The sequence below is a fragment of the Cyanistes caeruleus genome, chromosome 2 (assembly GCF_971803275.1).
Source record: "Cyanistes caeruleus chromosome 2, bCyaCae1.hap1.1, whole genome shotgun sequence".
Lineage (NCBI taxonomy): Eukaryota > Metazoa > Chordata > Aves > Passeriformes > Paridae > Cyanistes > Cyanistes caeruleus.
In genome coordinates, this window is record NC_141702.1 from 41,253,049 (window position 1) to 41,281,017 (window position 27,969).

Below are 27,969 nucleotides of genomic sequence, written 5' to 3' on the forward strand. Positions count from 1 at the left end.
TGGTACCATACCATACAAATCTGAGAAAGTAAACTAGAAAAACTGTACTTTAGTCAAGAAGCATCACTACTAACTTTATTACAAATACAGAAACATATCACATCATATTTTCCATATGCTTGCCTTTTAAATATTAAATTACGCTAAATTTAGACCTAGTCAAGCAATATCACTATCATAAAAAAACCCTTCTAGCTTGGAAAACGTTCCATGTATGACTGTGAAACCTCACTGCTTATTATCTTCTATAATAGAAGAGATTACAGCAAAATAGAATTTCTCCATTAGATAAAGAGACGGTAATACCCAGACAATGTGTGCAAATATGTAAATATGTAGATGGTGAAGGATTCACACTGCCAGCTCGCAGAGCCAGGTGAATGAGAGCCAGCTCTGATCTGCAACTTGTATAATTGTGGTAAAATGGCAATGAGCCCAAGCTAACAAACCCTGTGGAGTCTGGCTCGTGCCTCTGTGCGACGGAAGCATGGGCAAACAAGCTCATGCCAGCTTGGAATGTAATACCTTGTGTCCTACCCACACGGGAGGCAAAAAGGGATGTTGGAATTGAACTGAGTTCAATAGAACAGTAATCTTCCAGCCCGCATAAAATCTGTTATGACAACTTTCTAGATTTCAGGTTTGAATTTATGGGAATTTATCGTTCTGCCAATCTAATATTGTTCTCTGCAGAAAATATATCAGAGTTCACTTCAGTGAGTCCTGCCTCGTTCCTGATAAAGCAAACTGTTCACGGAGACATTCAGTAATGCTTTAAACTTCAAACAGAAAAACTGTCTCATCCCTAGGCACACTATTCAAATGGACACTTAGCTTCACCTGTTAATAATTGAAGAGCTGAAAAGTTCTTAAAAGCATTTAAAAGAATTACTCAAAGATCCATAACTAGTTATTAAATGTGCACTACAGTTCAAGCTGAACTATGTATAAAATTGAGTGAGATCATATTATGTTTACTTAGAAAACATTTTCTAATGGTGCTTAGCATTTAACAAAACTTCTGTCTGTAAGCAATATTTATGGAGTAACTACTACAGAAGTGTCTAGTTTCAAGACATTCTTTAGCTTTACCTTTATCTGTTCAAACTCCTCAGCTTTTGATACTATAGCAAGAATATCACCTTCGGTTTTATGGGCATCAAACAATTCGTTGAAAGTCTATTAAAAATAAAAAGAATTGATTTGTCACTGAAAATAAAAGTATACATATAGCAGGAAACAAAGAAACCTTCACCAAGAATTTAAAAGGCATATGTGGCTAAAATGTAAGTTATTGCAAGGCCAGGGTGATGCAATTCAAACAGGAACAAATTCCATAATGAATTTTCAGCAGTTTCAGAAAAAACAGTGCTTTGGCCACCCCAAAATCAAGAGACATGCAATGTGGCCATTTAAAAAAAGTCTAGGACATATCTGACTGAATAAATATGCGAGACTAATTATACACAGTGATAGTAAACAGTTAATAATTATTAATGCTGAGTCTTTAGGCTTTATTCAAGAAAAACACTTATTTGTTAAAAAAATGAATTAAGATGCATGTGTACATCAAATCGAGTTTCCAATACTACAAAATTTTGTACATGTTTACAACACAATCTGATTACAGGGTTAAAAGTTGTTCAAGGTTGTCAACATGACAGGACTTTCTCCCAGAGGTCACCTGTTATCAGACACTACATTGCAATGTGCTGTCATGTACTAATGGTTGCACACACCATGAATATCAAAATGTTTCTTAAAATTCTCCTAAAAGAAGTCAAAAAGACTATAGAAATTTCAAATCTCACTTCACACTGAGTCTCATTTCCAGTATTGCTTGATATTTAGTTTCTTTCTTTTTCCTATTTCCTCTCCCCCCATTTCAGTAAATACGATTTGAAAATAACAGTGAACAAATCATCTACATATTCTGTAGTATTTTACAACTATTTAAGGTACACATTAAAAAAGAAGAAAAAAACCCTCCAGAAACTGGACATCATCTTTTACCTCTATAGTATTGTATTTAATATAGTAGTGGCTAGCAGTTCTGCCTAAATCTGTTGAAGAAAAAAAGCCAGTCCGTTCTTCAAAGCGAATCATGCGGGCTTTGTCCAGCTTTCTGCCAACTTCAATAACCAATTGTTCTCTGTGCTTTTCTAGACCTGGATCCATCTAGACATAAAACACAGACATTTATTTGCATAAAAGAAGTGTTAAATAAATAATTTTCTTGAGATAAATCAGTCACACAAAGTCAAAAATCTAATAAAAGGAAGTTATGCTTATTAAATCATTACTTTCTTAAGATCTTAATAATAGCAGTTACATTGATATTACAGACCAAAACCTGTACATACAGGACAAAATAATCAGAATGAAATTTCTTTTACAATTATTTGGGACTAGCAGTACAATGGAGACCAATATTATTTATGAAACAGTAGCAGGATTATGAAACAAATCTAAACTGAAATTCTTGGGAGATGTTTTAATGATAACATATTCTTCATTAAATTATCATTACTGTATCACTTCAGAAAAACATATTATCTTATGACACCTTCTGTTTATGAAAATGGCTGAAGATATACCTTTCTGTGTAACTGACATGAGGATGGCATTAATTGCATTGATAGTAGATTAAGAGATTAAGCTTCAAATCGGATAATTTAAATGTTTCCTAGCAAAAAAACTTTAACATCCCCAAAAGCCTTTGGTATGTTAATTGGGGTATTCTAATTAGTGAGTTGCAGATGTACAGCAACATTCATTTTAAAAGCACACCAAGGAGATTCCTGTGCCCAACACCAATTCTATTCATATCAAAGTTCAGGAACTTGGACATTTTGTCCAACTAATAATGCAATTATCTCATTAGTACACAAAAGGCTGGGCAAAACTCCCATCTGAGTAGGACTGCTGTATAATTGTGTGTTTCCACATGAGGCACTTGGGATGCCCACACTGACAGGGATGAGTGATAAGGGATTTGTAGTTATGTTAAACTTCTGGTGTCTGTGCACCTGAGATATGGCTCTAATTAGAGAAGCAATAATTAGTTGAAAAGACTAAAACACTGTTCTAGTCCACAGGCAGTATCTTATTTCAGGGCTCGTGTATAGTTCAGATTTCCTACAGAATAAGTCATACCAGCCCTCTTGATAAATCTGAAACAGAGATGCCTGACCAAGACAGCAAAAAGGAGAAGGCTTTAAGAATTGTTATGCCTTGGGTTTCTCTGGTTTTCCCTGGGCCAGGATTCAGTTTCACCTTTTTGCAGAAGTACATCATCTCATGGTTGGTGAAGCTGCAGACAAATGTAGTCATCTCCACAAAGCAGCTGCGGGACTAGTTCCTAGTATTCCATGTTTGCCAGTTACCCTGAAGCTGTTTCTCCTTAGTTATGGCTTGCCTTAGTTTCAAGTCAAAAGCTAAGATGGCAAAGGTCTAGACTTCTTTTCTCAATAGTAAGTCATGCATTGAGGTCAGATTTCAGAGCAGAGTTGGTCAAAAGAAAGTGATCTAGATGCCAGATGTTCAACATTTCTTAAAACTATTGCAGGGGAAAAAATTAAAAAAATATCACAATGATTCCCTACTCCTTTAGCAGTCCAAGTACCTGCCAATCTTTTGCCTTATATAAAAGCTAAAGCTGCAACAGCACACTATCATTTTTTGCAAAGTTTTAACTTTAAAGGAAAGGTCACCAACTTGGAAAAGCTGTGAAACAATATTTGAGTTTAGAGAATCCATGGTTAGCACCCTTCTTGTTGAACTTGCATAATTAGAAATCCTCAGAATAAAGGATTCAGCCTAGAACAGCATTAAGTCATTCTCTTTAAAATGAGCCTTGGCATGTCCACAGTAAGAAACTGAGCAGGTCTGAAGTATGCATATGGAAATTTAAGAATGCATGATAAAGTACATTACTGTTCATGATAAAGTACAGTATTATTATCCACACTGTTTTTTCTAACTTACTGAGAGCAATGTTAGGGACAAGTTCCTCTATTTTTTATATCTAAACATAAGTTTTATGGTGATAAAAAGCTCTGCCTAACTGTGGGAACACCAAAGAGTGGAAAAATTAAAAAGGAGAAAATATATGAAAGAGTTTATTTAATCCAGGCACCTTTTCACTGGAAACCAGCAGCATGAGAAAATGCCTGTAGTTCATACTACAGGCTTCACTAACATTTGCATTTTCACCACTTTTTCCTTCTACTCTTTGCTTTCTCTTGCTGCTCATCATTAATTTTGGCGATTTTCATGGACCAGTAATAGGCATTATTGGCACTTCTGGCAAACAATTTGAAAAGTCATAAAACAGTGGACCTGAAGAAGCCTGCTCCTGGGTGTAGCCCAGAAAGATCCTGGGTACTAAAGATGTGCATGCTGTTGTGTGGATGCCATAAAGTAATTACTGGATGTGGTGAGCACCAGAGGAAAGGGGACGGAGACTGAGTTTGCACGATCTCATTCTCATCAAACAGCTAGGAGACGTGATCCACGAGGGATACAGGGATTCTGAATGGATAACACTGACTGTCAGTAAAAACAGAGATAGAAATTGGCATACTGCAACATTACTAAAGTACACAAAGACACCAGTTATGAAAATTGGATATCTATACCCAGAATGGTCTAACTGGCTAAAGCTTTGGTTATACCTGCATCTGGCACAACGGAATCCATAAAATATCACACATATGCTTTGATGTTTAAAACTGGTTTGTCTAGAAAACAAGGGGATTTGCGCTGGTTTTGCTCCTGCATGAATGGGTAACACTGCACATTGATATAATTTGTTACTGTCTTAACTCAAAATATGAATTTCTAGTATTAGCACATCAAATAGGAGTAGAAAGAAGATTAGTGGAAGAATATAACAAGTGCTGGCAATCCTCACTTTCTCAGCAGCTGAATAGAAACACTAGAGCAGGGAGAAGGGGAGAAACTCCTGTTCATTATTTTTAAAATTTATTAAAAATATTTCTTTTAGTGTTTTATTGCTTTTTGCACCACTTATTATCACCATGGTTAAATTTCTTTTAATCTAGAATTTGAAAGTGAAACAAAAATAAGGAATTTATATTAATGGAATAACAACATTCTTCTCAGTAGCAAATCAATTTTTGCTTCTCATTTATCTATTACTTTGTGCTCTGCATTATATATTGTTATATTAACATACAGTAATTTACTATATGGCTTTTTATGGAAAAGAAATTTGAGATGACCAGAGGTCTAAAGGTGTCTGCAGAAGCTTCCTTAAGCAATAGCACATCTATTTCCACTGCAGTTTCTGCTATCAGAGATAAAAAATATTAAAGAACTGTCTGCTGACATAGACCTCTACATGTCTCCATGACCTAACAAAATGCTGCTCACAATGTCAAAATAAATTACGAAGTCACAAAATGGATCTTGACATGAAATTAGTTGGAGTTACCATACAGTTGTGAGTTTGAACAGCATTAGGCTCAATTAACCATGTTTAACTATGTTAACAGTAAATGCTTATAAAAAGTTATACAAAGAAAAAGGTAATAATATTTAGATAATCGGTAAACTATTAATCTTCCTAAAAATTACAGATAATGGAAAAAAAACTTGGAAAAAACCCTTATGTAAATGTGCTCTGATTCATATCTCAGCATGGAATGCTTGTAAATAAACAAAAAATTTTCCAAATAAATTAATTAAAAAATCTTATGATCAATAAATCATATGAAAGAAAATATCACCCAATTTAAAATGTTATTTTATAGTTTATGAAATATTAAGCCATGAAACATTCTAAAACAAAAGCTGATGGATGAGGGGGAATCAAGCAACTCAAAAATGCTTTCTTTTATCATTTAAATCTAGTCTACAAAACTGAAACATTGAAAACAGCATAAGTTACAGTAACTGTGTGATAAGAATGAATGGTGTCCTTTGGAGCATAACTTGACCAGTTAAAATGTATTTTCATGTGAACAGAAGGGGCCTCATAATTCAGTGTTAAAAACACGCTGCTACAGAAAATATCTTCCTTTTTCTAAGCACTTTAAAAGAATTGCTGATGTCAGGTTAAGTAGAAATAGCAAATATTTATCCTCACATCAGGGAAGGATTAGAGACTCAGAACAGGTCACAGATTTTTTTTAAAATGCATTTTATACCTGATAAGCTTTGTGACTGATGCCATATACTAATGGATTTGCTCTCATCCGTACATAAAGATAAGTGTAACTTATCCACTTTACTGCTTCTTCCACATTAGTTACCGTGCCAAGAGCAATCTGGAAATAGGAAAAGAGAGAAAATTAAGTATATATGTTACAGCTGTACATAAGTTCTTGGCTGAAAACAGATTCAGAGTATTAGCATGAGATTAAAGAAAGTGTAGGGATATTTCCAATTTAAATAATTTTGAAATAATACTAAAACAATAACTTGACCAATTCATGCATCTTTATCTTGTGAACATGCAATAACGTGGGTTGCTTTGACACAATACTATGGATACAGTGACCATAAATGATCTGTCCTACACCTCTTATGACTTTTACAATTAAATGATGTTATTGAGCACACTTGTTATAAAAATAAAAAGACAAACAAAGCAAAATAATTCTGTAGTGGATATGGCCAAGGTAATTTAAAGAAGATTACTTGAAAAGAAAAGTATCTACATTTAAAAGATTAATTTCATCATGCCAATGTGAAAGCACTATCAGGTCCTAAACAAAATGATACCAAGAATCTTACGTATTTTTCTTTTTCATACTTGGCAATCTCTTTATATATAGTTTTTATAAATAGTTTTCTCCTTTTGTAGCTGTAAGTCACACATACAGGTACCTGCTACATTTTTGTTATATCAAAATATAACAAAATTGAACAGGTAATATTCAAATATTTATATGAAAACATGTTTATTTTTATTTTAAGGCTAAATCAGGTATACCAAACCATTTTTTGTACCAAGTGACTTTTTTTATTTTTTGAAAATTCAATACTTTTATCACCAAATTGTTGACCACACACACATTTTCACTTGATAACTTCAGCTCTGTTTTGTACTGGTTACATTCACGAGAAGCATTTACCACTTAATTTCAGTTAACCTGATTTTAACAGAAAAATTTAATATTTCCTGCATGTCCTATGAAGAAACTTTTTTTGGTTGTTGCTGGTTGTTAAAACAAGCAAAAGTCTCTCTTACCAAAGTTCTGTGATCCATTACTGTTTTTTTAAAGCTATTTTTGTTTTATTGGTGTTTGGATTTCATATAAATCTGCCACGTGACTTGGCAGAAATAATAATAAAAAAAAGCCTATAGAACTGAATACATATGCATGTTCAGACTGAAGTACCTAGGCCTTAATAACAATAGTGACATTCTTTTTCAAACAACATAAATATCTGGTAAAAATTAAGAATGAAAGCCGTATCTGCCTCAAGTAAACTTAAATCCAGCAAAACCTTGTTAATGTCAATGTCTAATAGCATGGAGTAACCCTAGGCTTTGTTTAACACATTTTTCAAGTGGTATTTTGTTCTTCAAAAGCGTAAGGAGGTTGGGGGAAGTCCCACTGTATTGCTTTTCAAAGCATATAGCTACATAATGCACTGAAGTAGCAACAACATTCTGTTCTCCACAGACTACTACAGGGAGAACATAGAATAGAGCCCACAGCTTACTGTTTCTTGATTTGTACACAGGTTATTTGGAGCATTTGGTTTCTTTGCATGACTCTAATATCTTCCAGTGCACAACCTGAAATAGCTTAACAACATAGTCCACTAGTAGCATTTTAAACAATCATTTTCATAATCATGAAAACATGAAAAATTTCTTTTTACTGAAGACCATGAAGACAAAAAGCAAAACAAAACACCCCTCACTTTTTCTTTGCCTCATTTCTTCAAGTATCTTATTCTATTGCTATTATATTCTATTCTAATGAATTATTTTAATAAGTTAAAAGCAAAACTGAAGGAAAAAAGCAATTGTGAAATACAAATTCACAGTTTCAGATCTGGTACTGAAATCTAATACTGTACTGTCCTTCTTCCCCCAACTTCAGTAATATGAAGTCAAAAAAACCTAGACTAATTTCTAAATATTTGCTGCCATCTAGTGCTCAAGTAAAGTTCTTATGGACTGAAAATTTATCCTACATTAAAACAGTATGAATGATCTAATTTTCCAGCATTTCCTCAACTGTGTATTAGGCATTTAGCTACAGATGGCATAATTGATGAGTAGAAATATTTATTATCTTGACATTGTACTGTCCAATTGCACCAATTGTCATAAAATTCTTCTGATTTTTCACAGTTCAACTGTAAACAACGGTGTTTCATCACTTACAGAATGCAATTTTGAGTACAACATTTATCCAACCTACTGTATAATTTTAAATTACAGCAATAATCAGCATCACACAATTTTACCTTATTTTGCAGAGACTGAGTTGCCATCATTGAGCAATGTGCTTAGCAGCATTTATTGTTATTTATTTCATTTTGGTCCCCATTTTTTTTTTTTTACAAATACTATATCACAAACTTTGTCAAGCTGAATGATATTTCAGAGGAGGTGGAAAAAGTGTCAACAGATATAAATAACATAGTTTTTGGGGTCAGTTTTTGAAAAATTAGTTTTTTCTCTCTGATATTTCTGTAGATAAGAAAATGGCATAAAAATATTACTGATAATATATTATATAATAATAACTTATTATATAGCATAACACATTCATCTTTTACATATATGTGCCTTTTTCACTAATATAATGTCTGTTATTGTTGTATAATTGAGTCAGATTACACAGAGAAAAAATTCTACATATAGATGGAATATTTGTTGTTAAGGTAAGAGCAAGGAACTTTTCTTACAACCTAATAAGCAATTTTCTGTTTCCTTTGGAAACCAGTGGATTTTAATTATTATTTCAGCACCAAAGAACTATGGTTTTATTCCTGTGAAGCTTTTGAAATAATTAATGCTACTAGAGTTGTCCCAAGTCAGACAGAATCTCCTGTGCTTTGCCCTATGCCCAAATCAGCCATTCAGTCAGCCAGCTGAGTGATTTTTTTATTTTTTTTTTTTAGGAAGGATTCTGAAGGAATTTTTCATCTCTTCTGAGAAACCTTTCTTTCAAGGCAAAAGATTAAGAGGTTTGTCCAGACTAAGAAAGTCACCACGTTCTACATTCCTGTCTTCAGAGGAAAATCGCAAGCACATTGCAAGTAAAGCCCACACCCTGGGGAAGGTATATCCACTGTCCAGCACTGCAAATCATTTCCTAAGCTCTCTGGGGAAAGGAGACGTCCCAGCAACAAGCTGGAGTCCAGCTGTGGTTGTCAGGGAGGGCTCTATCAGGTGGAAACCATTAGGGAAGGAATGGTGACCTGAATTGTATGAGCTATTGATGATAGTTCCCAGATAAGTTAAAGTTTATGGTCTAATTAAACCACATCCCCTGCATCTTATCTTTCTTCCTGTATTTCCAGAAAAGACAGCCATAAGTATTTTCTGCTTGCCAGCTGGTCAGCTGTCCCAGGACTTATTCCTCTCAACTATGTACCTTAACCACCTGTTTGTTTTATTCCTTTTTACATTCTATTATGCCCACTGGCAAAATTTCAGCAAGAAAAGGAAAAGGACATCTCCATGCCTTCATTGACAATCACTTACCATTTACTATTCTGCTAATTTTTAGGAGAAAAAACCCCACAAAACCAAACCAAAACTCAGATCTGCAGGAGAGAATTCACAGTGGACTCACATGTTGATACACACATTCTAAGTCTTAATTTTGGTGTCAACTCAATGAAGTTGGATATATTTCAGATTTTGCCATTCTGTAGCTCTCCCAGGAACCAAAGCACTGAAGCATCAAGATCAGCTGTCTCTGAGGTTAGGTAACAGCAAGTGCTGAAGGGCAAAATGTGGCAATGAGGAAGAAGCACCATATAAATTTCTCCTAAATTTTTTAACTATTGCATCTCAAAGTTAAAGGTATTGGCTTTGTACTTGCTATCTTTAAATGGATTTTTCTTCCATTTTTGAACAGTTTTTAAAGCACTTTTCTGTTTAGAAACAGCTCCCTGTAGAGAGTTCCACTGTCTAACTACCCAGCTGACATGATTTTGTTTTCTAAACCTGCCACTGGCTCATTGCAGCCACAACATCCTGGTTCTTGTCCCAGGAGAGATGCAATCCTTTGCCATATTACTTCACTTATTACTTCACAAAACTCTGTCATAAAGTCTTTTGTTGTCTTCTGAAGCATACAGAAAAATTGGTGGGTTCTTTTCATGGAATTTGATATATTTCATTGCCCACCCTCTCTGAACATTTTCTGTTTCTAGAAGATTCTTTTTTATATGGGGATCAGAAATACTGCAATTTTTTTGCACTATTGCCCACATTTTCACTCCAGCACCACGTAAGTCTAGGTACAAATTTCAAGGCCCTGGATTCCACTTAGCAATTGTGTGGCTAGCATTATATGCTGTATTACCCCAAATATCTGAGTCGTTCTTAACATCTACCTATTTCTGCCAAGAGACCTGGTATAGATAAAAGCAATTTCATATTCTTCTGGAAACATGAAGTGTTCCCATACTTCCAACTGCTGCCTTCAGCTTATCAGACCTTCTTTCAGCTACTGGTGCGTCCACAACAAATCAAGAATTTAAGCAATTCAGCAGTGCTTCTGGCCTTTAATTTGTTTCTCTCTACAACTTGAAAATAAGCATTTGGATTTCCTGAAAGACTTGTAATAAAAGCAGATTCTGCTCGTACAATAATGTTGTTTTATCATCCATCAGTGCAGATTTCCTGGTGCTAACAACAGGCTCTGTTATGGAGAAGATGACAGCAGTCATCAAAACACTTCTCTTGATTTCTGTAACAAATCAGTCAAAATTTTGTAACCATACAGTTGTTTGTTATTACCAAAGGGCAGAAGATGACTAAAATTGAATGTGCTTCCTATGACTATATCACATATATATATTTTAAAATGTAGGGTTTTTTTCCAGACTGGTGCAGCCTACTGAAACAGTCATCTCCAGATAAACTTAACAACCTCTTCTAAACCCCCTGTATCTTTCTCAGAGAATTCCACCTCGATCAAATCAGCATACACAGAAGTTTAGACTGATTCCAATCATAAGGAAATTATAAAGTTACTTTCCAAAAAACACTGTCACAATAGCTCCTTGTCAGTGCTCATAATATTGGTTACCTGTAATCTGGCAGGTACTAATTTTTCCAGCATGTTATGAAAGGAGGTTAAGTAATATCACACATGTTGCTTTCATGCCCTTGCTATACTATTATACACCATTGCTATTTCTACTAGCAATGGTGTATCACAGTGATTAACAAAAATTCTGACTGTATCTTCAACTTCTGTAACTGTATCACCTTATGGAATCTGGAGTAATTTCAAAGACATGAATACATTGTTCTTTTCAGATTACCACCATTACACAAAATCAGAAAAAAAACCTGACTTTCTAATATTTATTTAAAAAGTAGTAAACTCCTCTGCTGTGAAAGAAAGCCTACCCAACCCTTGTTTCATTGTCTATTTCATGTATCTCAAAAAAACCCCAAAGCTCTTCTATGAAAACCAGCTGGATTTTTTTTCCTAGTGAAAAGTCACATGCTATACACAAAATCAGATAATTCTCCCCTGACTTACTGGGGTGCTGAACAACAACCACAGATAATCCTGACCTGCACAACCAACTTTAGGCTGTAAATTTTTACTGAAAATGTGTAAGTTGCTACTATGCAGTTTTAAATAACTGAATATCCATCTAGTTCCACTTAGGGAATACTCAGAGGTGTCTATCTCCAGGATCCTTAAGTGCTGTCAAAAGGAAATGGTTGAGAGCAATATATTTGCTTGTTGCAGGTATGCCTTCCATTTATTTTTCCTTTTTATTTTGTGGTAGAAAGAGAGGATGGGTAAATTGCAAAAGTGATGAAAAACTAAAATAAACAAACACGTAAGAATTGTGTAGATAAAATAACAAGCATATTTAAAAGACTATTCTTAATAGACCAAACAAACCTTACATCTTTCAAAATGATAAGCAGTTTAATGTCTCTGGACGTTTCAGTTTAGCTAAACTGCTTGATTTAACTGACAAAATGTCCAGTGCCCTTGAAAAAAATGTTAAAGCCAAGTCCATTATTCTTCCTACACTGCAGTCAAATATGTGAATTTGGTTATATACAGAAAGATAGGCTTTATTTTTTTATGAATTTTACTTTTCAGTTATGCAGAACACACTAAACTCTAAAAAACCGCTTCTGATTAAAAGGAAAATGCTGCATTGCTACAGTTTTATCATAATGGTATTTTGACCCTCTATGCTACTTTGAATGCTTAATATCTTTTCTAAAAGGCCACCCATTTTCACATATGTAGCAGTTCACTTAAACATACACCCCCTACACACTAACAGTAATAAAATACGTACAATGAAAATTTTACTAAGTGTGACAACACTGCATTTTTGTTTCAAATAATGTAAACCCTTTAAAGTTTGCTAGTTTCTCTAAACAAATCAAAGGTTACCTCTGCATTTAGGTTGTCTGCAAGGCTTTCAAGAAACTGGCTTTCAATTGGGTTCTGCTGTGTAAGAAGAGTCAGGTAATGACTGAGTTTATCATGAGTTGTAATAATGATGCCTTCTCCGAATTTGTCAAACTGAGGCCGTCCAGCTCGACCAAATATCTGCATGACATCTAAAATTCCAAGGTCAACAAAGGAGCCTCTTTTTGCAGCATATATTTGTGTTCCCTGGTTGAGGAAAAGTTAATAAAAATTAACATAAATACACATGAATATAATCCTGATGAGCTGAATACTGAAATTAGGCAAATATAGCATGATTTCAGAAGTGTACTTTAACTAATCCTTTCATAATCTTTGATATATTTAAATCTTTACTATACAAACTAGACTCCCACTGGAGAGAATCAGTTTAATGAGATATAAATAACATTTCAAGTCAATCAGATATTTCCCCTTCCAGGCCCAAAATTCACAAGAGATCTTGCTATCAATACTTTACAGGTTCCTTTTGAGACAGATAACCCCTTGCAGAGTAGGGAAGCTCTTACCTTAATAACAACAGCATGAGCAGGCAGATTGACACCCCAAGCAAGGGTAGCTGTACAAACCAGGACTTTGATATGTCCATTAGAAAACAAGCTCTCCACCAAACTTCTGTCTTGCCGCAGCATTCCCGCATGATGAATGCTAAATCCATCTGGAAACAGCTCACGTAACTGCTTATTTCTGGATCTCTGTACCTAGAATGGACAAGAATAACAATGAAATTCGCTTCTAATTACAGCACAAGAAGTATTGTATTAAAAAAAAAATACAAGAAAAAAAATTGAATATTATTATGAGTCAAAAGAAAGGAGCTATTTCTATTAAAATTGGACTTTCCATCAAGGCCAGTTTGTGATGATTTTCTATAAATTAATATTTCCATACTCATTTTCTGAAGAATACACTTAATTGTATAAAAGACTGGAAGAAGTTAAATCTTTGTACAGAAGTATTGTTTCAATTAAATGGAGATTCAAGTTAACCAACAGTGAGCACACTGAAACTGAGAACTCTTTTCCTTAAAAAAGCAACTCTTTCAGACTATGCAGGCAGTTTGAACAGGCTTGAGGCAGCAGGCCACACACTATACTTACCACGAAGGAGGGGACACCCTTCCTCACCACCAGCCATTGTATTACATTATACTGTATACAATTCATAGTACCAAATTAAACTGTTCATCTACCCTTCATTTTCTCTTTCCCATAGGCAGGAGGCTGGGATCTCAGTCTGCAAAATCTCCAGCCTCCTGCAGGGTATGAGGTCTGTGAGCATTATTTCTGGGTGCTGCCTTTATCATGTTTCATCTAGACTGAACACTGACACTGAGCTATAAAAAACTAATATACTTCCCTAATTTGCCCCAAACACTTCTGATTTTCTGCCTGTCTCTTCCACACTCCCACCTACTCCACTAACTGCTTTCCAAAATAAATTGCTTCTAAATATAACACCAAAAGGGTTGTGGTAATGATGATTCTGATCTTTATCTTTGTCCAGGGACAATCACTACTTTCCAAAAAAACACAAGAAGGTTAAGTAGTATTTGACTCTCACTGTATTTTCAGCCATGTGTACTATAGTGAATTCATTCTAGAAAAAATTAGATTATTATTGTTGCTACTGTTTATTTTGTTATATCTTCATATTTACCATTTCCTGACACACCAAAAAGTTGATTTATGGGGTACAGAGTGGGCAAAGCAAAGCAAAACATGGTTCACAGTACTGGCAAACTGCCAAATATGAAGAATAAATCTCTGCAAACACAGAAATAAATAGGGAGATGAGAATGCAATTATAAAAGGAGGATATGAAAAGAAAAATATTGTAGGAAAAACACATTTCTCAGTTTCTCAATTATCCAGCTTCTCAATATCTGATCTTTCCCACTTTAGCAGTAATTATTTACTATTCGTTTAAAGGAAATCAAACTCAGCTTTTAAACTGCACATGACTTTTGGCAAATTTAATTAACTGCTGTAGTGCTTAAAAATTAATAAATAATAAATTGATAAAGTGGCCCTGCAGTTCATGAAGCTTATTCTTCATGAGCTAACAAATGGAAGCAAATATTTCATAAAGAGCACAGATGCACCAAGGTTTGCATTTATTGATTATTGACAACAAAATTCACAGGTTGTGGAAAACTCACTTCAGCTGCATACCTCACTGTCACATGGAAATTTGGATTGATCTTGATTGTATCTGGGACTTGGTGTAAGCATTTAACTATGAATTAGCTCTTTTCTTAAGAAACTGATTAAACAACTATCAAAAAATTCACTCTTTCAATAGAACTTTTTGTATTGGTGTCACATGCCTATTTTATATGTATTTAAGTAGCTACTCTTTGAAACCCACAATTATTCAATATTAAAAAACATTACACTTTAAATATTAGAATCTTAACTAAAAAAGCAGAATCTTGATCTCAAATCCTCACAATTTAAAAATTGCATACCTTTGTTTGTAATTTGATTGCTTATGTTACTTAATGTATTAAAAGACAGGGCAATATGCAAATGGAAGGCTAAGAGTAGTAGAATTGTGTATTACACACTGAAGAAAATTATTTACTTATGGTTTTAGGAAGTACAATTTCATCAGTTTAAGAGAAAGGAGCTTGTGAATACAGTAAAAAGAAAGAGGAAGGAGAAAGGTTTGTGACAGAAAGTGTATAAAGATAGGGCAATGCTAGTCTGACTGTAATTCAATATTTACAAGCTCAAGTTTAATCAACTTTTCAAAAATGCATAGTTACACTTACATGTATCCAACTTGCTGCATTTAGAAAGAATAAAAACCTCGTTCTAAAATCTACTGCACATTCTCAAACATCTTTGAAATATTTAATATGTACAGGTTCATTTATTGAATCTGAAGTGCTAGACTTCCAGGTTACACAGCTAACAGGTTAGAAATATATGAACTTTTTTTTTTTCCGAGACAGAAAATTATGAGTTTTTTTAACTAAAAAAAAATCACAGCTCACTTTTGACATAGGAATAAACCAAATGCTGAGGAAATAAAATTGCTGGTTATTCTGGATGATTCTATTAACTGCACAGAAATGGAATTAATTTTCTTCCCATAAATTTGTGTTCACTTTAAATTACAAAGATACAAGGCAAGTTAGTTCAAGAACAATGATAAAATCCAATTTTATAAAGTTCACCTGAGAAAATAAAATAAAAAACCAATTCCCATATCTCAGTGATGCCTTGAAAAATTGCTCACACAATGTATCACTTAATGGCAGTACATCTGCTTTTAAACAAATCTTTTAAACCCTTGTGATAATGAAGTGCATGGCTATTGTATTTAATCTGAAATTTAAAGGTTACAGAGACAACAAAACCAAGAACTACTAAATAAAGGAAGAGAAACTATAGAAAGTTATATTGCTTCCACTTTGTTCTATTACAGAATAAAACTAAGTGGTTTTGCTTAAAATTTATACCAAATGTTACTAAGTGCCTCAGGTGTATGGAGAAGTTGTTATTATGAGGTATAGCACTGGTCTCCTGATTAGAATTGATTTTCTTTCCCCTCCCTTATTGCTCAAGAGGGCTGTAGATTTATGACCTTTGCTTACATGTGTGTGTGCATCTAAAACAGTATGTGTTAAATTCCCGGTTTAGCTTGCTGCCACCTTTATTTTTCTCCTTTAAATGTCTTGAATTTCAGGCAATTCTTGATTAAGACACATTAAAAATGTCACAATTAGACATAGAAAAATGTCCTGCTTAATTTTAATAAGAAATGGTGCATACATAGCAGGAAAAAAAAGAATTCCAACTTTTCTACTAAAGACTTAAATAACATCCTTCCTTACCTTTTTCATGCATCTGCTACCACAAAGGTATCATCATTCATAACAACTATAAGGTGTACACTCTTTGAAATATTCATGTAGTGAACCAAAGAATGAAATTTTTAATAGGTGTATAGATACCTTTTTTCCCATTTTATATAAAAAAGAATGTAAAAAAGAGCAATAAATCTTGATTACAAGAAGCAGCTGCCAAGAAATTCCTTCTTGACTATGAAACATGAATTCATGGTTTGTTTTGTTTGTTTTTTTTTTAATCTCCAACTGCTACTCTCATCTAGTAGACAAACTAGAAGGACAACAAAGTAGACCTTCACTTCTTGCTATCATAACTTTTTTTCCCTCAGTAGATTAATCATTTTTCTTTTATGCTTCCTCATCTTAAGATACTGCATGAAATTTTGAATTTGGGTGTTTTTCCCCATTAATAATGTGTTTTTTTGACTCATGTATTTTCTTTCAATAACAAAAAATGACACAGGCTATTCTAGCATTTTTCTCACGATCTCCTTACTATAGCAAACTTCATGCTCACGACCATATGACTCAATCATTGTAATTTCGTTTCTGTGGAGTTCACTATAGGCCAGCACTTGCAGCTTGTTCAGAATGCACCATTATATTTGTTCACTGCTTTGAGCAATTCTGAGCAATTTATTCCCATCCTCCATTCTCTGCACTGTCCTGACACCCTGCAAAGTAGCAGCTCTTAATTTTGAGGCCTCATTAGCCTCACTTGATGAGTGTTGGAGCTCAGATAGCACAGACATCACAGACACCTACACCAAAGCAAGGAATCTTTTGCTGCAGCCTTCAATGAACAGCAGCTATAATTAGTACTACTGCTGTGTGATGAATACAGTTCAAGTATATCCAAGTAACTATTTTGTAAAGTTGCTCAAGACATTCGAAAATGTAATTTGTAGGCTGACCTAAATTGTTTTAAGTCCCAACAAGACAAAAGCTTCCTCTGCCTCATTCATATTACTAAGACTGCTGAATCTGCTCTGCTGACTTGTTTTAAGAATACTGACTGTCTTTCAAAATGTATGAGATCAGGGTAGGATGGAAAAAGTGTCCATCTACTCCAGAAGTAAAGGTCAGCTGAAAGAAGCAGAATGGGAAAAAGAAAGTTGACAAGTCCATCCATGGGCTTATTCCTGTTCCATAAATTTAAAAGAAATAAGTATGAGAGAAACAGAAAGAAAGAATTGCATGATCACTCACCATTCTTGCTCTTCAGAATTTACTACATTCATATTGCATATTAATTTACCTATATATGTAAATGTTTTATCCTTTTATTTTCAACTGCTGTTTCAAAGGGGAGAGATCAAATCTTGGATGGCGTAATTAAAACCATAAGAGTTGTTTTTTTTTTTAAATATAAGTTCAAAGTATAGTAATTTTTTATTACAGTGAAAAAATATGAGACTCCTTTATATGCAGTTAGAGAAGTACATGAAACCTAGAGAAAATACTAACCCATGAAAGATAAGCAGTAACATTATCATTGTCATAAACTCTCAGCAGTTTATGACATTGGTATGGAGAAATACAGATTTGAGTCTCAAGGGAGAAAAAGGGTATGCATTTGAAGTACAATGATTTTACTTGAGGACTGTCCTTTTATTAATTAGAACTGTTACTTGTATTATTCCATTTGTATTGTCTGCATAATAATTAAGCTATCAGCAGCTGTTTCTAGGACAAGGATAAAGCAGTGTTTTTGGGGGTAGCAGTAAGATTACTTTCCTTGCTCTTTCCTAGGAACAGAGGCATTAGCTTCACTGAATGCTCACCCTGCAACTGGGTCCTGTAAAGAGCACGAAAACTACTGAGAGCTCTCCTCACCAAGATGACACACATGACCTAGCAGATCATTTCTGCAGGGATGTAGGCTGCCCAGTATTCTACTTAATGAGTATGCATGCTCATTCTCTCCATCTTCACTTTTTTAATGTATCTAACTGTCACTGTAGGACACAAAATGATTCACACGGACACGGCTCAATGTATGATAGGGAAAAAGAAGGATTTTATTTTTGTGACTCCAGTATTTATAGATTCTTGGCAATGCCCAGGAACTGGATAGTTAGGTTACCGCCTTCCCAAGCACACTGGCCGTGAGAAACGTCCATCAAAAGGTGTTTCTTTGAAAGAATGTATAAACATTTGTGTTTAAAGTTACTTTCCTGGGAAAGTGGCTAGAAACTATGAAAACAAGATCAGAAGGCTTAATTTTCAGGGTGACATCTAACTATTCACTTTGTATAGTTATCCTGAAGCAGTATCTCTGTTCAACATTTTTTTACTGGGATATAATTAGTTGGTACCTGGCAAGACATTATTTGAAGATGGTAATTCTAACAAACACATATGAATCAGTTTGAATTTCTCCTGCAAGAATCAATAATCTAATTGTCTCACTCTGGTAATTTAAGTTCACTTAAATTTAGTATTAAAGTTAGAATTTTTTAAACCTATGAGTTACTATCTGATCAATTTACTGATATCACCTCAGTTAGTTCTGTAAAGTGCTTTAAAAACACCTCTGAAGGAGAAAGAAAGGAGAGTAGCGGGACTGCTCCAATCAGAACAGCATAAAAGGAATTCAAATAAATTATACTTTGATGTCTTTTTTGATTCACAAAGGAAGGAGGTGTAAGGCAGAATTTCTGGCACAGTTTTTCTATTGCCCTGGCCTTACCACTGATCCTAACTTATTTATTGCATAAGGCTGTGTTTCATCCAGTCGGTACTTTAAGAAGTGATGACTATCAGCTAAAGAAGGAATTGGCATGGTGTCCAGAAATGTCTTGCATTTCTCACTGTGTTCTTTTTACAGTACACTGTTACATCATAGCAACCCCATTTTTTTTCCATTGGAAAAGTTACATGGTACACAGAGATTGAATTATTTTGTGGGAAAAGGAGGAACAGCCTTCAGATTTAAAAACTTGAGCAAGAGGTAAATGTTTAATGGTATCTTTGATTCCTCAGGTCTATAATCTATAATGCATTAGAAAGAAGTGTTTACAGACCTCACTGATCAGGGAAGCTAAGGAAATGTAGTATCATGTTTAAAATGTTGCACTTTTGAGCCAGCCAGACAAGCGAAGAATGAAAGAAACATGAATGCAAGTCTGACCATGCACAAATGATGGATTTGCAACAAGTCACTGAGGATGTTGGTAGAGCTTCCAATTACCTCACTTACTGCCTAGCAAAAAACACCTATAAAGCAAAAAAGGGAACTATTTGTATAGACAATACACTACCTCAACCTGAGCCAGAATTTTACAACATGGACCAAAGTAACCTAACATTTTACTTCAAGCCAGACTGTGGTGCTTGTCTTAAAAGTGAATAAATTACTGATTCTCAGATAAAAGGTTTTAAGAACTTAGATTGAAAAATAATTCCAGCAACAGGTTTAGACAGAAAGGAAATGTTCATTAAAATCACCCAGTTTAAGCATCACCTCTCAGTGAAAATAACAGTATTTTTCATATATTGTACAATGACAAACATATTTCTCTTGTTTATAGCAAGTGAAATAGAAATTATATAGAGAAATTCTTGTACTGCTTCAGTATGCTGAAAATCTGGACGTCCCCAGATCTGTGACACCAGTCTGTGACTAAATAATCTCAAATCTTACTAAGACGAGTGTCAAAACATTTTAACAACAACATGGAAATGCACATCAATTAAGATTGAACAAATTGTATAAATAACATCACAATTTTAAATTGCACTCAAAATAGTTTCAGTCAAAATCTTTCTTTCTCATCAATTTCGAATTCAACCACTCTCATTCTGGGAACAGATGTATGAAACATGTAAAATACAGCAAAGTATCTATTTGTCTACAGCCTTTGAGACAATAAGTCCTGTTGTCATATTTGTTAACCACTTGGAGTTGCCAGATGAAAAAAACATCAATCTTAGTCTGTTTTGCTGACAGCAGAAGTTTTCAGTATGGTGTTATAAAACTAGCTGGTAGGGAAGATATACAGAATTGAAAGAAATTGATAGGGAGAGAGTTTGATGACATACAAGGATGAATTTTACTGGTTTCACTTTGAATACTGACAACCTCTGGAGACCTAGTTAAACCTTTTGTTGCTGTGCTTAACTGCGCAAAGATTTCAATATTTCTGCCTCAACAGGAAAGTGATACTACATGGTGTCTATAAAAATATTTGTTATACTTCAGAACACATTTTTTGCTTTGCAGTACTCAAAACTGCCACTCTGCTGAGCCATGACAAGACTGAATGCATTTTTAGCGAGAAACAATGAAAGCAGAAAGTATTTTAAAATTCTTTCCGATACTGTTGCACCTTACACAATACATATTATATCTACATATACATATCATAACTATTTTTAGCTTTTTACCAAAGGCTATGCTGGCTGAGATATTATTAGACCTGCAAGAAAAATATTTTGTGAACATAAAGCATATTTCTCACTTCATAATTAAACCACAAATGTCCACTAAATTTCACAGCTGTGCAAAGTGACAAACTGAGTATTCTCCTGAAGAATGGAATTTTTATCACAATACTTATAGGTAATGGGAAATGTGCAGTATGAATTAATAGTTTACATGATTTTCAAATAGTTGTAGACTGGCATTATTACACATGACCATGAAAAGCTGAACTTTATCTTAAACCAGGAAAGTAATTTTTAGAGAGATGAGCATTATTAAATGTTAGATTATGTTAATTGTTAGATTGAAGGTTAAATTAGATATCATGGCTTGCTTTCTTCACTCTTCTAACTTCTGTCCTACACAGCATGGAAGATGAGCATAATAATACTATGAAGACATGATAAAAAATCCCAGCAGTCATTAAAAGTGACAGAAATTCCTAAATTAAAAAATATCACAATTATATTCACCACTCATCAAGTAACTTGAACTACGTAATTTGAATTTTAACAAGAAAAAAAAAACAAAGCAAGAAAAAAACAGAAAAACAAACTGAAACATGATACCATCTGCAGCACTGTAAACCTGGCTTTTTTCACTGATACTAGGGCAGTATGAAGACCCATAAGAAAATTCATGGTGTAACTAGCATCACTTAAAGGTTTTGGGGTTTTTTTTATTGGTATGCTAACATTAAACAAGTCTCAGAACTAAAGATATTTCATTCCTCTTGTGCCTTTGATATTACAGAAGAATTTCAGGATTTCTTAGTAACCTTTGTAGTTCAGGGCTGCCAAATGTTAAATTTCACAAGACAAGCAGTTTTCAGAACTCTGTAAAGGATATGTAGGATCACACATGTTTATGTATTTTCATATTGTAATGTTTATACAGTAACATCTGATTAATTATATGAAGTGATAATTACTTACTTTATTTGATACAGAACTAAGAAATAAAAAAATCCATTAAAACACTAATATACCTTTAAGGGTGAGACTAGTAAAACCTGATTTCATATGAATTTTATATTCCCTGTGCCTCTGGCCCAACTCAAATGCTTGTTCCATCTGGTTTCCCTAACCTCATCTCTCCCAGAATTATTTCACTGCGTTACTGTTTCATAAACTTTTCCACTGCACCCTCCAGACAAAAAAATAAATCTTGAAAATGGCATCTGTAAGGCTTATGCTGATTTTCAACACAGCCATCCAGTTATTACTAACACCTTTGACAATTATGTTGTCTTTTTTCGCTAGTTTGATTCCAAATTACTTGCAGCCTACTCTCAAGTTCTGCAAATTCAGTGCACAACTGTGAAGACTGTGACTCTTGAACATCACTCAGAATCAGTTTTAAAGGTAACATGATGTCTCCATGCACCTGAAAAGGTACAAAAGTAGCACCTAATAAGTGACAGGACAAGCAGGTTTCTATTACTATGCTCTTATGGCCAGCAGACTTGGGAATTTGGAGTCAGTTTGTCAGCTAAACTGAGGCAGCTATCAGGGTTGCTGCCAGAGGAAACCAGCAGATGCAAGAAATGAGCACTGTGCAGTCACCTCCAAACAGCTTAATTTTACCCCCAGATCCTGTTCAAATGTAGGATATTTTCCCACAGACCTCTGCTAAATTACAAGATTCCTTGTAGTTTCAAACTTTACTGATAAAAAAATCAGGTGTTTTTACTCTCCTCTCTTAAAAAACCCCCTCCCCTCAAATTCAGCCCTTACAGTACCAATGTTTTATGTTACTCACTAACATTTTGTTTGATACTTCATGAAGTGTGCAAGATAATTGCTTTGTAAAGTTTAGAAATCACAGTGATGAACATATTTATATATAATTAAATACGGCTTTGAAAGACTGCTTTCTACCTCTACAGTTCTTTAAGCATTTACATAACCTAGCACGTATACCTCCCACCCAAAGCTGATATTTTGAGCAAAGGAATACTTAATTTTCTTGTTCAAGTAGGTTTTATAGCATATTTACAGAGTTTGAGAAAAAAGAATACTGCATGGATGTTAATTTATCCATCTGCCTTGGGGTTTATAAACAAGATTAGAAACCCTCTGCAAAACTGAGATTGGTATTGTTAAGCTATTGTAATTCATATGCTGTTATTTTAAAGCAGGATATATGGTTTCTTCATCAAGTTAACTTTAATTGTCTTACATAGCGGGTAAAGACAATTCTTATATTTTCTCAGAGGAAATATAAGAAAGTATCTCACATATCAAACACACCATGGAGACCAAATTATCTGGTATGGGAAGAGGTAAGGAGACTGTTAGTTTCTCACTTAGCACATAGCAGCACAAAACAGGTGAGAAGAGAGCTGCTGTGCTGATTGCTTGCACAGTCTCTCTCCAACTCTCATTAATTTCAATTTTTCACACTGTGTTTACTTATCTTGCATACATTAGTGCTAATGACTGTTCAAAAGTGTCAGATGCCACACTATGAGCTTCATTTTCTTTAATATAATAATTATATTAACATTCTTCTGTACAATTAGTAGTCATATCAGTTAAAATCATTACATCCTTCATGCATTTAGTCTCCTCAAAAGAGCTTTCCATTTCACAACTCCACCCTCTTTTAAGAGCCTGTGAAAGGTTGGAGGTTAGTGATTGAAAGCTCAATTTGTGGAGCTGGCAGGGTGCTGTGCTCAGACCAGGTTTGCATCCCTGCTCCACCAACCACAGGCAGGAGAGATTTTTTAAGTGTGGTGGTGAAACCTCTAATCCCCACAAGGCAAATAGTAAACAATGCCAACCCTTGCCTTAAAGTAGTGTTGTGTACATATTTATTAGTACATACATTAGTCCATATAACTTATCACTTGAAGTAATAACATTTTAGAACAGAGTATCTTTTTATTGTTGTACGTAGAAAAAATTACTGAGGCTGAAGTAAAAACACATAAAAATAAAAAAGTGATTTCCCTACTTTAAGACTGAAAGCAAATACTATGTATGTATAACAGTTCTATAACTATCACTGCAAACACATTGAAAACATAGAAGCTTTCCTAGACAAAGACAACCACTTGATCTGTACAGAACTGAACCACACACCATGGCTCAGTGCCAAGGCAAATATCATGTTTGCAGCATTATGTAACACATGCACACTACAGGGTTATCACCAGGATATCAGTCTTCAGTGGTTTCAAGATGGTAATACCAAATTATGAATTAAAATCAGAATCAAAGGAGCGAAAAATCTTTGACTCTTGCACTCTGAACAAACTTTTAATTAGAGTCAGTGTGACACATAGTTTTAAAACTTTTACTTGCACTTGATTTTCTCATTTTGCACTTTGAAAACTCTCATAAAATATGCTATATTGTATATAAAATGAATGTAAACAGCATAATGTATAAGTAATAATATAAAAGACAGAGTCAGAGAGGATGAAGAAGACCTCCAAGATCATCAAGTCTAACCTTTCACCTAATACCACCTAACCCACATTGTGAAGTGCCACATCCAATTCTTTTTTCAATACTTCCAGGGATGGTAAGACCACCACTTCTCTGTGCAGCCCGTTCCAGTGCTTTACAACCTTTGTGGTGGCGAAATTTTTCTGCATATCCAGCCTGAACCTCCTAAGGTGCAACTTGTGGCCATTTTCCCTTCTCCTATCACTGGTTACCTGGGAGAAGAAGCCAACTTTCACCTAGCCACAACCTCCTTTCAGGTAGTTGTAGAAAGCAGTAATGCCCCCACAAAGCCTCCATTTCTCCAGACTGAACAACTCCAGCTCCCTCAGCTGCTCTTCATAGGACTTGTGCTCCAAGTCTGTTGCTCTTCTCTGGACTTGCTCCAGCACCTCAATGTCATTCCTATAATGAGAGGCCCAAAACTGAACACAGGATCTGAGGTGTGGCCTCACCAGTGCCGAGTGCAGGGGCACTGCCCTGGTCCTGCTGGCCAGACTACTGTTGATACAGGGCAGGATGCCTTCTTGGCCACCTGGGCACACTGCAGGCTTATATTCATACTGCAAAGCAAAGCTGAATATCATATCATCACTTATCTTTAGCAACTGATTAACACATCTAAGAATATTTTACTTTGTGAATTCCAGTCTAAATGCCAGAAGTTATTAAACAAAGGTATCCACTTCTGTTAATTTTGTGTTTGGATATCAGCTATATTTCTTAATTGATTTTTGAGCTCCAAATATGGAATTGTCAATTCTGTTGTCAAGGAAATTTTACATAGAATGGAAAGAGAAGGGCTATGCTTACCTGTAACACTGGCTGTATCTCTGCTAACCCCAGTGAACACTTGCTGGAGGGAAACCTGTTTTCTGTAACGTTATCTGACAGTCTTTCTGATAATACCTATAGAAATGGACTGATGACTTATAATGGTTGAAATAGCCTTTTCATTCTTGAGATCAACCTAGAACATACTCCCTACTCAATTTATTCTTTGAGAAGGCATCATTTAAGATAAGCAGTTAGTTCCACCACAATTGTTTAGTCTGCAGGCTGCTAGTATGGAAGGTAAGAGAGCTGGCTAATGCTGTCTGGTGCAGAGAAATATCTCCAAGTAAAAGCTAAGTAACCGTGTGTCCATTTGAGACAGGCCACTTGACATCAGCTTGATATGGCAGGTTCAGTCTGAGATTAAAACTGCAGATGTCTGCACAGAGATCTGCACATCTGCAGGAGGAGTCTGAGTGCCCCGCTGTCAGTGGCAATCAGGCAGCAGAGCTTGTGCAGTGTTTCTGCTCTCTCCCATGTCTGCTCGTGGATGAACTCAGGCATCCTCTTGGCTCCGTTGCCTGAAGTGCACTGAACTTCACCAACTACAACAGCGGCTCAGACACATCACACATTTGTAGTTTCCATGTGCAGTCTCCTAAAACCTGCATGCTGTCATTTTAGCCGGAAAAGCAATCCATGTTTCAAATTCCGACTAATGAACGAGAATTATCCTGGCTAGAATAAAAGACAAATTACACCCTCAAATAACTTTCCATTGCAACAAATTTCTATTGAAACTGACTCAGGTGGCATTTTCCCAACACTCCCAGATGGCACATATCACTAATAGCTCTTAATTATCACTCAATACTCCAAATAAATTGGAACTTAAATTATCTGCCTTCACACTAATATCTGCTTATTCTGATACTCATACATTAAAATTAATCAGATCATCTTACGTTTTAAATGCTGAACATAACAGAACTAAGGAACATCATAGTAAAAATAGGAATGGAGACTTTTCATCCTTTCTATTGACGACAATGGCAAATTAATCAGGGGACATTATTTATCACAAACTCACTTCGGACTTGTTAGAATCCCCAAATGTAATTATGCAACCCCAAAATTACATTCCCATAGCCCTTCCTTTGTGATGGACAAATAGCTGCATAAATTCACAGTCTGGCATCACCAGACTCAGTACAGGTCATAGTGCTACTGGAAAATATGACAAAACCCAGTTTTTCTCCATGTGACAAAGCTAACAAGAACATACTCCAACTGAAATGTTCCCAAACTGTGGTCAGACGAATAATGGGATTAAATGCCTAGTTAATCTCAATTTTTCCCTAAGAAGAAAAAGGATAAGAGATGTTAAGTGATTTTTTTTCTTATCTGCGCAATTTTCTACAGTTATTGGTCTAATTTTTAGTTTGAGAGCAAAATTACGGACTTTTTTGTATTTGATAAAGTGAGTTGACTGTGAAATCCCAAAGTTTTCTGTGATTCCCGAGTATAAATTCAGTCATAGGGGAAAAGAGATTTCCATTAATACCAGAAGTAAATATAAACTTTATGAGGAATTTCACTCCTACACCTTCAAAATTCCAAAAGAATACTCTACTTTGTAGAGTATTGGCCCTCCACCATTAAACATAGTATATATTTTATATTATGGAACAGAAAAGTGAACTCAAGGAAATCTAGATTATGGCTTTAACTGATGAACTGCCATATTTACATCCTCCTTTACAGTCACAAAAAAAAGCTGACATTTCTCCCTCAGGAAAAAACCCACATAAAGCCATTTGGAAAATATGTGTTCAATTAATCCTCATGCATTTTCTCCAACTAATCCCTGTTCTGATGCTTGAAGCAAATTTGATACATATATTTCATAAGGGTAAACACAAATCCAAAAGATATAGATATTGATTTTTCCTATTCATTATTAAGTGTTATTCTGGTAATCAAAACAATGATGAACAGACACAGAGAAATAAATGCTTAAAACTGTCAAAATTTTAAGCTTCCTAAAATATGCATTGTTCAAGAATTTTATATCTTTTAAGAAAAAGTGAATGCAGTCCATATTATATTACTACATATAAATATGTAAATGTACCATACAAGTACATTATACATTATAATTATTACACTAGTATCTTATCTGTCCTGCATTTTATAATAACATCTATTAGTGGATGCAAGAAGAGAAAAAGACTTAAGATGAGAATAAGAAGAAAAAAATTATCTTTGAAATGTCATACAAATGTAAAGAACCCATCTTTCAGGTCAAGGGGAGAGCTGCACCTCAGGCAAATGCCTGGAAGTCATATTTTAATTCTCAGTCATCAAAACGCTCAGATGTGAAACAAGGATCAAGGGCCTTTACCGACCATAAAATCAGGGTCATTTATGTGCGTTAAAAGGTATGGCCACGAGGTGGCTCTCAATACTCAGGATTGAAAACCATGACTCGAAGAATGAAATAAAAATCTCGATTTGCTTTGTTTCCTTAAAATTGTAACTGATATGTTTCACCTCCCTTATTTTAGGGCATATTTATTTCCGTACTAGGAAAATACTTTGAATTTATTTTAAATTCCAGCAAAGAGGTTTCTAGGCTCAATCTATAACAGCATCATTTTCCTGTAGCCATTTATTTCTCCCAAAAACGAAGCCTTTTTGATAGTTGGAATTCATATATACAAAACTGAAATAACCTTATATACTGCTTTTGATTACATTAGTTCTCAGCTATTTACCAATACTAGCTCAATTTCATGATGAAAACTATTAGGC

At 34.7% G+C, this 27,969-nt stretch overlaps 1 protein-coding gene across 7 annotated transcripts in view; it reads right to left on the reverse strand.

Moving 5' to 3' along the window:
* ASCC3 (activating signal cointegrator 1 complex subunit 3) overlaps window positions 1–27,969 on the reverse strand; it is a 252,280-nt gene that overhangs the window by 86,132 nt on the left and 138,179 nt on the right. For all 7 annotated transcript variants that reach the window (XM_086876632.1, XM_086876631.1, XM_086876634.1 and 4 more), the window contains 5 exons: window positions 13,154–13,345; window positions 12,606–12,830; window positions 6,174–6,293; window positions 2,014–2,178; window positions 1,093–1,179 (listed from right to left, as the gene is read on the reverse strand). In XM_086876632.1, coding sequence (XP_086732758.1) covers window positions 1,093–1,179; window positions 2,014–2,178; window positions 6,174–6,293; window positions 12,606–12,830; window positions 13,154–13,345 — 789 coding nt within the window. The remainder of the gene's footprint in view (window positions 1–1,092; window positions 1,180–2,013; window positions 2,179–6,173; window positions 6,294–12,605; window positions 12,831–13,153; window positions 13,346–27,969) is intronic.